This window comes from Carlito syrichta, unplaced genomic scaffold, assembly GCF_000164805.1.
Source record: "Carlito syrichta isolate Samal-C Ts95f unplaced genomic scaffold, Tarsius_syrichta-2.0.1 Scaffold314837, whole genome shotgun sequence".
Classification (NCBI taxonomy): domain Eukaryota; kingdom Metazoa; phylum Chordata; class Mammalia; order Primates; family Tarsiidae; genus Carlito; species Carlito syrichta.
The window spans coordinates 673,449-685,677 of record NW_007258933.1 but is presented as its reverse complement, the minus strand read 5'-3'; the positions used below and the strand labels follow the sequence as shown (position 1 = coordinate 685,677).

The following is a 12,229-nucleotide window of genomic DNA, read 5'->3' as shown; positions in this document are numbered from 1 at the left end:
CGGGAGCGGCCACTGCATTCCAGTCTGGGTGACAGAGTGAGACTCCAACTCAAAAAATAATAATAATAATTACTCATCTCTTGGAGGTTTTCTTCTGTCTTTTTAAGCTTCTTTTCTGTGTTTTTAACAGTTTGGGTTAGTTCCATATTTTGGTACTCAAGCTACCACACCTGGCTAATTTTTTTTATTTTATTGTAAAGATGAGGTCTCGCCTGCCCAGGTGGGTCTCAAACCTGCAGGCTCAGGCAATCCACTCACCTCAGCCTCCCAAAGGTGCGGGATTACAGGCTGAGCCACCGAGCCCGGCAAGGGATATATTTTTATTAAACAAAGGAAAATAAATCACATACAGTGTCATCCCATTGTAGTTTGAAGGGATCTGTTTACATATGTTCTCATAAACTTTCTTATGCAACTTCCATATGACTTTTCAGTAGTGCTTGAACATAAAATTCATCCAGATACACATATACATATATATATATTAAAAACCATATAGCTTCAAAAGCTGATTAAAGTGAATAAACCCACTTTAATTCTGAAACAGTTTTACAGATTTTTGGCCTCTAGGTGGTGGTATTGTAATCCATTGACAAGTGGATTTTACCTACTTTATACATTTCTTTATTGCTTGAAGCTTTTACAGATATCTAAACATTAAAAAGTAAGAGAAGAAACTAGAAAAAATTTGAAATGAGCAAATTACAGTAAAATCTAGAGAATATTTAAGTAGTTGGAGATAACTTGAATTTTAGCACTGTTTGTAATGGACATTTTTCAAGTGGTGTAAATTCTCTTTTTAATTGTAAATTGCTGGAAAATTTGATTTTGATACCTCATTTTAGGTTATCTACTTTTATGTGTGATATTTAGAATTCACTTTCTTAAAGAAGTCATTGGAATACTATGGGATATATTAAGTAATATTGTTACTATTTTTTTGATTTGTTAATTTAGATTCCCTAAAAGATGTTAAAACTTAAAATATGAAATTTTCATAAATTTTATTTTATTTATTTATTTGTTTTTGAGTTGTTGCCCAGACTGGAGTGCAGTGGCTGCTCCCGGCCACCGCAGCCTCAACCTGCTGGGCTCCAGCAATCCTTCCGTCTTAGCCTTCCAAGTAGCTGGAACTACAGGCATGCGCTACCACACCCGGCTAATTTTTTATTTTTTATTGTAGAGATGAGGTCTCACCAAGTTGCCCAGGCAGGTCTCAAACCCACGGGCTCAGGCAATCCACTCACCTCAGTCTCCCAAGGTGCTGGATTATAGGCTGAGCCACCGAGCCCGGCTGAAATTTTCATAAAGTTTAAAGCCATCAATAAAAATACCAAAATGTTGGAAAAAAAGAAACTTGAATAGTACTTTAAGTTAGGACACGTTACTTCTTTGTTTGAGTATCAAAAATATTTTGTGTATAACCTGGTTTGCTCATAAAGTTGACATACTTGCTATGTACTAAAACTTGGCTGTTTAGAATCCTCAAGGAATGAGTCATTTAGAAGAGCCAAGTTTCTCAAATATCAAGATTGTTCTTCTTAGGTATAAAATTTTTCTAAATTCCAGAGGAAGTGTTCCTAAAATGGATTTTGCATTCTCCTGTCTTCCTCACTTTAGCCAGTAGAAGTGATTTTACCCTTTCTTAATGCATCGACATTCTTCCTGTGAGTTTCAGGGATTGTTCCACTCCTAATGGCAGTGTTTTCAAAACCTGCCAGTGACAGCAAGGAGTATTCTTTACCCTATGTTGAATGGCCGCAAACTGCTTTGGCTGCTTTTTGTGGATTTTTTTTTAAAATCTCTTCGTGCTGTCACTTTTTGTTGCCAGTGGCATGCCCATGGCTAGCAATTCCTTTCAGGTTTCTTTTGTTGTTGATTCTGATTAAATAATAATAGTTACTTCAGTTATGTGTGAAAGAAAAATAGTCTTCTGATATGTATGGGCCTTAGTATGTGAATTTTGCAACTTTTAGATACTCAGAACCTTATAAAATGTCTGACTTTAGAATATTTCGATATTTGGAGGTCATGGATAGAATCTGAAAAATTGGGTAAAAGTGTTTACTTTTATTTATGGCCCCTTTTCTGGCCTCTAATCTCATTATCTCTAGTGAGAAACCCCTTTGCTTGTTACTTGTTACTTTTACAGATGTGTAAACATTAAAAAATAAGAGAACAAGCTACAAAAAAATTGAAATCTTTTTTTGCTGTGAGATGAGACTCTGGAAACCCATTTGAGGCAGTTGTTTACTCTTTGCTGTTTACTTTCTATTTTAGTTTTTTACTTTTTCCACTTTTACTGTTTTGGGCATTGTTTGCCCCTCTTTATCATTTTTCCTTTGTACTTGCTCCTTTGTAGCTTTACGGAATGTATGGACAGTGATGAACATTGCTAGGAGCATTAGAGCTTAAAACGCTGCTGACCCCTTTTGAAAGGTTTAGCATTAGTTAAGTATTAAAAATAATTCCTACCACTTGTGTGATTTTTTTTTTTTTTTAATCTCGTGTAGTTATTTTCATAAGATGTGCAGTGCTGTTTCTTGTGGCATTTGACCAGTTCTAACTTTGGCAATAGTGTTCAACCGTTATATTTTCTTCTCCCTCTCCACCTCCCCCTCCCCACCCTAGTTTCCTTTGGATTTTTCACTTCCTTTCTTTGTTTACTGCACTCATGCTCATAGTTGCCTACATTCATGTGGAATAAATGATTCATGTTCATAATTCTCGGCTCCTAGGAGATAAAAATGTATGCAATAATGTTATTGATCACATTTTATTGGTTCTCTGTCATGTGCTTTGTGCTCAGGCACATTGCTCTCAGATTAAGTGTATATTTGCATACTTTCAGAGACTCTTAATTTATAGCTTGGATTAATCTATATCATAAGGAAAGTTGGTGACTGAATACTCTGTATTGTAGCCAGAATACTTGAATTAAAGAAGGGTCATATTTGGGAGGCCCCTGGTAATTCACAGAGACATTCTACATTCTACTAAACTTGGCATAGATGTGTACATATGGATTTATTCTAGGCCAAAATTTTGCATTACACCCATACTATTCTGCCTTTCTATTGTAAATTCACTTTTAGCCACCTCTACTTCCACCCTGCAAACATCTATACTGAATGTAACCTTTTGCTTACATCCAGAGTCAGAATGAAAGAAGCATAACCTTAAAGTTGCTGGGTTATTTCAATCCTTCTAGCAACAGCTTTTGTGGTTGACTAATGGATATAGTCACAGATTTTTTATTGGTAGGGCTGCAGTTGGGCACCTTGATAATGGATGGATTTGTTGCTACTCAGAATATTCCTTTAGGCAAAGGAAGCATACAACCTGTGCCGTGTGGAGTGTATTGTGCCATCAGTGTAATGACAGAGACTGCCTAAAAATTATTTCTGCCCCTTTTTGCTGTTTTTTAGTAAGCCTCCATTTGTCGACCTTAATTTTTCTCCTTTTTGGTGGTTTATTACAATTTGAAGAAGCCTCATTTCAAGATAACTTCATGCTGATTTATTTGTGTTCCCCCAGCAATCTGGGAAGCATCATTATGCCTTGAGTGAGTGAGTGTGTGTGTGTGTATGTGTGTGTGTCTGTTTGTTAAATCAACAGCAATATGTTAGAGAAATGGAAGGGGAAATAGTACTAAAGAGAAAGCATGAAAACCTAGGTTCCCATCTGGGCTCAGCCACTGACTAGTTGTGTAACTTTTAGAAAGTCACTAAATTGCCTTATCTTTGAAATGATGAGGTTGGACTAGTTAATATTTAATATCTAATCTGTTACTGATTTAAAATTTTTTTGTGCTGCTGTGCATAGTTAAATAATCAACTGATCTTTCAATAGTCTTGTATTTGGGAGATTAAGGAGGGATTTGATATGGCATTCTCTTAGTGTGCCATTTTAATAGTATAAGAAGATACAGGCTGGGCATGGTGGCTCATGCCTGTAATCCCAGGTGGGGGCGAGAGGATTACCTGAGCCCACGGGTTCAAGACCAGCCTTGACAACATGGCAAGACCTCGTCTCTACAGTAAATTTTTTAAAAATTAGCCAAGCATGATGTCATGGGCCTGTAATTCCAGCTACTAGGAAGGCTGAAACCAGAGGATCGCCTGAGTCCAGCAGGTTGAGGCTGTGGTGGCCGTGAGTGTTCCACTGCACTCCAGCCTTGGTGACAGAGTGAGACTCTGACTCAAAAATAAAAAAGGAGATATGTGTTCTTAGAACTGTTTTATATGCAAATATACTGAAAAGAGTGTTTTTCTTTTTCAGGACAGAGGCTTTGTACAGATTCATACCCCTATAATCACATCCAATGACTGTGAAGGGGCTGGAGAACTTTTTCAAATTGAAGTAAGTTGTGCTTCCCATTTTGAAGGATATATTTCTGTTTGATTATTTTTCATCTGAGAGCTTGCTTTAAAGTAAATAAGAGTTGTGTGGACAAAAAACCATGAGTAGCAACTGAATTTGTCAGTGATAATTCTTGATAAACATATATAGAAAATTCAAACCACTCTGATTTTCTGTTCTACCAGCCATGTTACATACACTGTGACAGAAAGGAGTGAATTTTTAATTTAATACTCCATTTGTTTTTCTTAAGTCACTGTGAATTGGTGAACTAGAGAAACTGAAGAGGTTAATAAGTGTTTTAAGCTATCTTTTGTGCAGAGTCAACCCCCAGTTAATATTTTTGGAAATAAGTAATTTTAAGAGATAAATAAGAATAGAAAAGTATATAAGTGAATATCATTTCCTTTTTCAAAGTTTTTAAAAAGTACATTTTTTTCATGAATGCTCTGATTTAATTTGTCTAGCAGTCAATTTGTGACCAGGCATTGTTGGCCTGCCCTTATTGCAGATTAAAAAAAAAAATTTTTTTTCCAGTTTTTCTTACTTGTAGATAGGTGAAAGCCTTTTATTTACCAGTTTGACACCGTTTAAAATCATTGTCCAGTTGCATAATAATGGATAGAGAGAAGGGTACCTTGAAGAGTGGTGCTTTTTTGTATTTCTTATATTTATTTACTGATTTCTTTATTCCTAGGAAGTCAAGATTCTTGTTTATATGTTTGCTTTATTCTAATGGCAAGTGGTATATAGAACTGGTTTCTCTGGTTCAGTACCTTCTGACTCTTGATAATGATGCTTCATACTATCAGTTTTCACTGAGAGAAGTTGTTCTGATATGTTGAAGTCATCATCCAGAATAATAATCAAATGCTATCTTTCTTCATACCTAACTTTAGGAAATCTTGATGATTATTAACCTTCTGCAAAAAGCAGAGTAAAAATGTCTTATTGTACATTTAAAGTGGGAGTGTTGGCCGGGCAGGGTGGCCCAAGCCTGTAATCCCAACACTTTGGGAGGCTGAGGTGAGAGGATTGCCTGAGCCCATGGGTTCGAGAACAGCCTGGGAAACTTGGCGAGACCTCATCTCTACAATAAATAAAAAAAATTAGCCAGGCGTAGTAGCGCATGCCTGTAGTTCTGGCTACTTGGAAGGCTGAGGCAGAAGGATTGCCTGAGCCCAGTAGGTCGCCACTGTTGTGGCTGTGAGCGTGCCACTGCACTCTAGCCTGGGTCACAGAGTGAAACTCCAACTAAAAAAAAAAAAAAAAGTAGGAGTGTCTATATATGAGTTCAAAGAAGGCAGCAAATGACAATAATATGTAAAGTCTTTAAAAAATTCTCTTACAGGTATTTATTTTCTCCTGCCACCTTAATAATCTTCTGACTATTGAAGTGAAGAATTACCCACTTAAATACATTTCATAATCCCTTAATCTAAACCACTGAATATTAAATGGCTGAGAAGGAAAGGTATAATTGAAAGGAGTTTATACAAATTTAAAGGGATTTATTAAAGAGACCCAAAGTAAACAAGTACAAAAGTCTTTAACACACTTAAATAATGGTAAATTTGGAGATAATTGCATTGCTACTGGGGAAATCCTATGATCAGTTGAGTGATTGAGTGATTTATACCCTGCTACACACGTATTTTTTTGGCCTCTAAACAACCCAAGGCAAGTTATCAGATAGGTATGAATAAATTGAAAGAGGAAGAAAATATATTTCTGAAGCTAAACAAGTGAGATGTGTTCTATGTTCATATTATTTCAGAACCAGAGAGAATTTTATATGAGTGTGGACCCCCAAAAAACTGGAATTATCTTTTGGAGGGCAGACCCCTTGTAGGATAGGCTTTCCCCAGTAGGTAAGTGTTCTAGGAACCCACTGACATCAGCATAACCAGCTAGCATTGTGAGAGGCTGCATCCAGCTTCAGTGAATTTTTGTGGTGACAAACAGGTGACTGATTCTTCCACCATGACAGTGCACCTGCCCACACTGTGCTGTGTGTTCAGCAGTTTTTGACCAAAAATGGCATGACCTCAGTGCTCTACTCTCCTGTCTATCATCTGATCTCTCCCCACGTGACTTTTTTTGTTTCCCCGGGTGAAAAAAGCCCTCAAAGGGAAACATTATGCCCATGTGGAAGAGGTGAAACAAAAAATGTCAGAAGCACTAAAAGGCATCAAAACTGACAAGTTCAAAAACTGTTTTGAGCAGTGGAAAAAACATCTCGATAGGTATATTGCATCAAATGGAGAGTACTTAAGATGACTAAAGTTTAAACATGTAAGGATACACAAATTTTGATAAATAAATTCTGAGTTTTTGAAGGTCTCCCCTCATATAGTAGAAAGAGATACTCTGATTCTCTGAGAATCAGTGAATACATATTGATTCTCAGCTCCTACAGTCAGGGTCTAATCTAGATCAGGTTTCAGCTGATCTGTGCTATCTGGCTTTTGTGCTATGTATGACCTGCTGTCTTTGTTGCTTTCAGAAATTCAACTACAAAGACTTTTCTTCTGCCTCTGCTAACTCTCTGTCCTTTAGTAGCAGTGCTCCTTATTCTCACCTCACATTTCTGTACTTCCAAGCTTCTTTGTGTTAATTTCCTCCTGGCCGCCTATGCAGGCATAGGGATTAGAATCTTGGCACTCCTTTTAGGAGGAGGTGGGCTTTCGTATTTAAATTCCTGCTTTTCTTAGTGGTGCTTTTTTTTTTTCTCTGACAGCAATGAAGTGTAGTACTATATTTAAAGATGGGGTGCCAAGTACACACTCAGATTTAAGCAACTTTATGAGGTCACTTTGAAAAGGCAAAGTAATAACATGCACTTCTAATATTGTGATGAAAAGTGCATGATCATATCATGTTCTTTTGTCTCCATTTCCTGCTTTAAGACTTTGGATATTTGTTTAGGTTTGGGGACTACTGAATACATTGTAAGAAGTTGTGGGGCAACCCCTTCGGGTTCCCTCCCACTGTGGGAGCTTCTCTGTCCTCTCAATAAATCCTGCTTTCTCACTTAAAAAAAAAAAAAGAAGAAGTTGCATTCAAGGCATTCATTTATTATTTAGCAGGCATTTGGTGCCATCTGTCTTCAAGATGTTGTGCTAAATGTTATGAGGGATGTAAAGATGTAGTTGAGGTTCTGGCCTATAAAACTGGTGAGTGACAGAAGTTGATAAAGGAAGGAGCATGCTTTTCATTCACTCTTGATGATATTTATCCTGTAATAGTCTTTGTTTGCCTACTTTTTTCTGTTTTCTTGAAACCCTAGCTGAGTTCCCAAAATTATGTTTCATCTTTAGGAGTTTCGAGCAATTAGTGTGTCTCTGAGAAGATAAAAAAGATTAAGGTAAGAGTTACATATTGTAGTTGTTAAAAGACAAACTACAGCAAATTTAGTTTAAATAGACTTTTATTTGCCATTCTAGAATTGGACAACACCTCATTCTATAAAATAGAGGAGCTTGGTTTTATTTTATTTTATTTGTTTATTTTGAGTTGGAATCTCACTCCGTCACCCAGGCTGGAGTGCAGTGGCACACTCACAGCCATCCAAGCGTCAGCCTGCTGGGCTCCGGTGATCCTTCTGCCTCAGCCTTCAAAGTAACTGGAACTACAGGTGTGCACTACCATGCCTGGCAAATTTTTGATTTATTGTAGAGATGAGGTCTCATGAAGTTGCCCGGGCTGGTCTCAAACGTATGGGTTCAGCAGTCCACTCACTTTGGCCTCCCAAAGTCCTGGATTTATAGGCTGAGCTACCGAGCCTGACTGAGCTTAGTTTTATAGATAGAAAAGGACTGAGGAAAGCAGAAACAGAAAACAAAAAGTGGATTGGTCTTTTCAAAGTTACTTTTCTTGTAAAGATTAAGGCAGAGGGGACTTCCTTATCAGGCTGGCTAAAATGGTGTGTTTGGGGACTTGGCTATTATTTCTCTCTTTTCTGATTTCTTGCAAGGTCAATTAAAGACCTTGGTTTCCAAGGGGTGGCATGGCACTTCAGCATTAATAAGTTCATTTTGATCTAGTCTGTTGGACCTAATGTAGGAGTTCAGTCCAAACCAGAGGCCTCTTTTAGACTTTATTTAAGATGCCAAAAACTTGAAGTTGATGAAGACTAAGGAGGAACTATTGTATGTATATATATGAGGTTACAGTTACCAATTATAAATGATACGGAATGTAGAGGAAAATTAGATCAATGAGGATTGGCTTGGTCAGAAAAAAACTTCAAAATGAGTATGTGACTTGACTGTAACTTGGGTAGGGTAAAGGGGACAATGTGAGAGAAATCAGAAAATTAAAATGAGTGAGGGGTTCTTACTAGATTCTGAGTGGATAGGGGTTCTTATTAAACTCTGGTTGGATAGATATTGGTAAATTATAGAAAATAAAATTGGATAACTTTAGAAATGAGGTGATGGAGCAGGGTTTTTAAAAAACACTTTTAATGAGACATATTTCTCATAATCATAAAATATGAAAATATCCTACTAAATTCAGTCAATGAAGGGCTGCATAAACCACAGGGGTTCCATGCAATTATAGTGCCATATTTTTACTAGACCTTTTCTATGTTTAGATACACAAACTTACCTTTGTGTTACAATTGTCTACAGTATTCAGTACAGTAACATACTGTACAGGTTTGTAGCCTAGGAGCAATAGGCTATCCCATATAACCTAGGTATGTAGTAGGCTATACCATTTAGGTGTGTAAGTATACTCTGTGATGTTCGCACAGTTATGAAATCGCCTAGTAGTATATTTCTCAGAGTGTACCCCAATCATTAAGCAACTCATGACTGTATACAGTTCCATGGTTTTTAGTATTAGAGTTGTGTAACCAATACCACAATTTAACTTGAGGACATTTTCATCATCCCAAAAATAAACCCTGTACTCATTAGCAGCCCCTTGCCAGTCTCACTCCCAACTCTAGGTAACTATGAATCTACTTTCTATAGATTTGCCTCTTCTGAAACATTTCATGTAAATGGAATCAGATAACATATGGTCTTTTGCATCTGGTTTCTTTCATTTGCATAAAGTTTTTGTAACGTGTCAGTACTTAATTCCTTTTTATATCCACTTAGTATTCCATTCCATTTTGTGAATGTATCACGTTTTGTCTATCCATTTATCAACTAATGGACATTTGTATTGTTTCAATTTTTTACTCTTATGAATGCAACTGTGAACATCTGTGAAAAGTTTTTTTATAGATGAACATATGATTTCATGTCTCTTGGGTGAAATTTCTGGGTCATTTAGTAATGCTTAAGTTAAACATTTTTTTAAAACTGCCAAGCTGTTTTTCAAAGCAGCTGAACTATTTTACAATCCTTCCAGCAGTGTATTAGGTTACAGTTTACTGCATCCTAGGCTATGCTTGTTATTTTCGATTTCTTTGATTATAGTCATCCTCATGGTTGTAAAGTGGTATCTCATTGCGGTTTTGATTTGTATTTCCCTGATGACTATCAAAAGACAAAATTACAACAAATTTAGTTTAAACATCTTAATTGGCTTTCTTTGTGATTCTAGAATGGAGTAACACTTCATTCTGTAAAATAGAATGAGCATTCAGTGAACTTGGTCTTATAGACAGAAAATGTCTGAAGAAAACAGAAAAAACAGAAAGTGGAATGGTCCTTTTAAAGTTATTTTTCTCATAAGGCCTAAGGTGGAACAGGGAAAGAGAACAATAGAAAAGTAAGTGTTTGGCATCGGGTTACTTCAGGTTATTCTTGTTGTAAGGATTAAAGGCAAAGAGAACTTCATTACATGCTGGTTGAAACCAATTTGTCTGTGAAATTTATCTGTTCTCTCTCTCCTGATTTCTAGGAAGGCCAGATAACAACTCAGTTTTGGTTCAGTGACATGGAACTTAGTATGAGTGCCTCCCTTTTGGTTTTTTTCTGGTCTTTTGAGGCCCTAGTGGAGGAGCTTAATCCAAAACAATAGCCTCCTCTAATTTTTATTTAACATGACTAAGGATGTTATCTGTCTTTTCATGCAAATATTGGCCATTCATCTATTTTCTTTGGAAAATGTCTATTTAAGACTTTTGCCCATTTTTTTTAACTGGGTTGTCTTTTGGTTGCTGGAGTTGTAAGAATTCTTTTATGTATTCTAGATACAAGTCTATCTCCCCCACCCCCACTTATACCCTTCCTGCCCCCAGCAGTATGAAGCCTCTGATGTTGCTACTCAGAGGACATAGCCTTCAGTATGCCCACAATAACCCAGGGATGGCACTGGTTTTGGCAGGGCTTTCTTTGGATGTCTCTTCCTCCTGATTGCTCTATTGTTTTCAATGTCCTGGGGCATAAATTGCTTCACAACTGATCCAACCAAATTTATACTGTCTTTGGGGATCTTTCCCAAGGTCAGTGAGATTTATTCTGACCCCAAAAGGGCTCTTCCTAGTTGTGTCTTCCAGTTTCTTTCCAGCATATTAGCCGATCTACAGTTTAGCTCTTTATCACTAATAGATGTCAGTCTCCAATTGCCATTCACCACCACCATTTTCTAGAGTTCCCTTCAGTTTGAACTTTTCCATACTCTGTTACAAGTGAAGTCAGTCCCTTTCAGGAGAGATTTGGAGCTCTGTCTTACAGCTTACTTTTTTAACCCAGTCAAAATTTGAGAGCCAGATCTCTAGTGCTGGAAGCAGGGACAATGGACGGACAGTTCTCTCTAAGTGACATCCTGATTTAGCAGCTGAATGTTCAGTGGCAGCAGCCCCAAGTCTCCTTGGCTTTCCTCTACTGGTGTGGAACCCACATCTCATGAGCTGGGGCAAGAGCTGGACCCTAGTATTCTCAGCAGTGCTAGGCCCATGTTGGAGCCTCTATCCTGAAGAAGGTAGGCTCCACCTCTCAGCCACATTTGCCTAGAACTCAGGAACAGGTAGCAGTCAGCAAGATGAAAAATGCTGGCATGTTGCCCATGTGTTCTTGACTGTATCAGTCTGGAGTGGAGTTTTTGTCATGCTGATCTGTGAGGGGAAAGGAGGGGAACAGGTTTAGGTTCAAACACTACACATTTCTCCTTGTTCTTACCAAGTTTAGCAGATTTTCTTTTTCTTTCTTTCTTTCTTTGTTTCTTTCTTTCTTTTCTTTTCTTTTCTTTCTTTCTTTTTTTTTCTTTTTTGAGTTGGAGTCTCACTCTTGCCCAGGCTGGAGTGTAGTGGCACAATCATGTCTGACCGCAACCTTGACCTCCTGGACTCAGGTGATCCTCCCACCTCAGCCTCCTGAGTAGCTGGGACTATAGGCATGTGTCACCACACTCGGCTAATTTTTTGATTTTTTTTTTCTGTAAAGATGAGGTTTTGATATACTGCCCAGGCTGGTCTTGAACTCCTGGGCTCAAGCAGCCCTCCTGCCTCCAACCTCCAAGGTGCTCCAGGGGTTACAGACATGAACCACTGTGCCCAGGCAATTAGTCGATGTTCTTGAACAGATGTTTTTCATTTGCTGTATACTCCTAGAACCATTTCCAGAGACTTTATTTTATTTTATTTTATTTTATTTTGAGTTGGAGTCTCACGCTGTTGTCCAGGCAGATGACAGTTTATATATAAAACTAACTGGGCACAGTGGCTCATGCCTATAATCCTAGCCCTTTGCGAGGCCAAGGTGAGAGGATTGCTTGAGCCCGAGCTTGAGACCAGCTTAAGCAACATATTGAGACTTCATCTCTATTTTAAAAATAAATGAAGGAGCGATGCTCGGTGGCTCAGCCTGTAATCCTGCGCCTATGAGAGGCTGAGGTGAGTGTTTTGCCTGAGCCCACGGGTTCGAGACCCGCCTGGGCAGGTGAGACCTCATCTCTACAATAA

The 12,229-nt window shown here is 37.9% G+C and overlaps 1 protein-coding gene across 2 annotated transcripts in view; it reads left to right on the top strand.

The window, feature by feature from the left end:
* Nucleotides 1-12,229, top strand: part of NARS2 (asparaginyl-tRNA synthetase 2, mitochondrial (putative)) — a 136,976-nt gene that overhangs the window by 20,921 nt on the left and 103,826 nt on the right. For both annotated transcript variants that reach the window (XM_008072060.1, XM_008072061.1), the window contains one exon: nucleotides 4,282-4,362. In XM_008072060.1, the coding sequence (XP_008070251.1) occupies nucleotides 4,282-4,362 (81 nt within the window). The remainder of the gene's footprint in view (nucleotides 1-4,281; nucleotides 4,363-12,229) is intronic.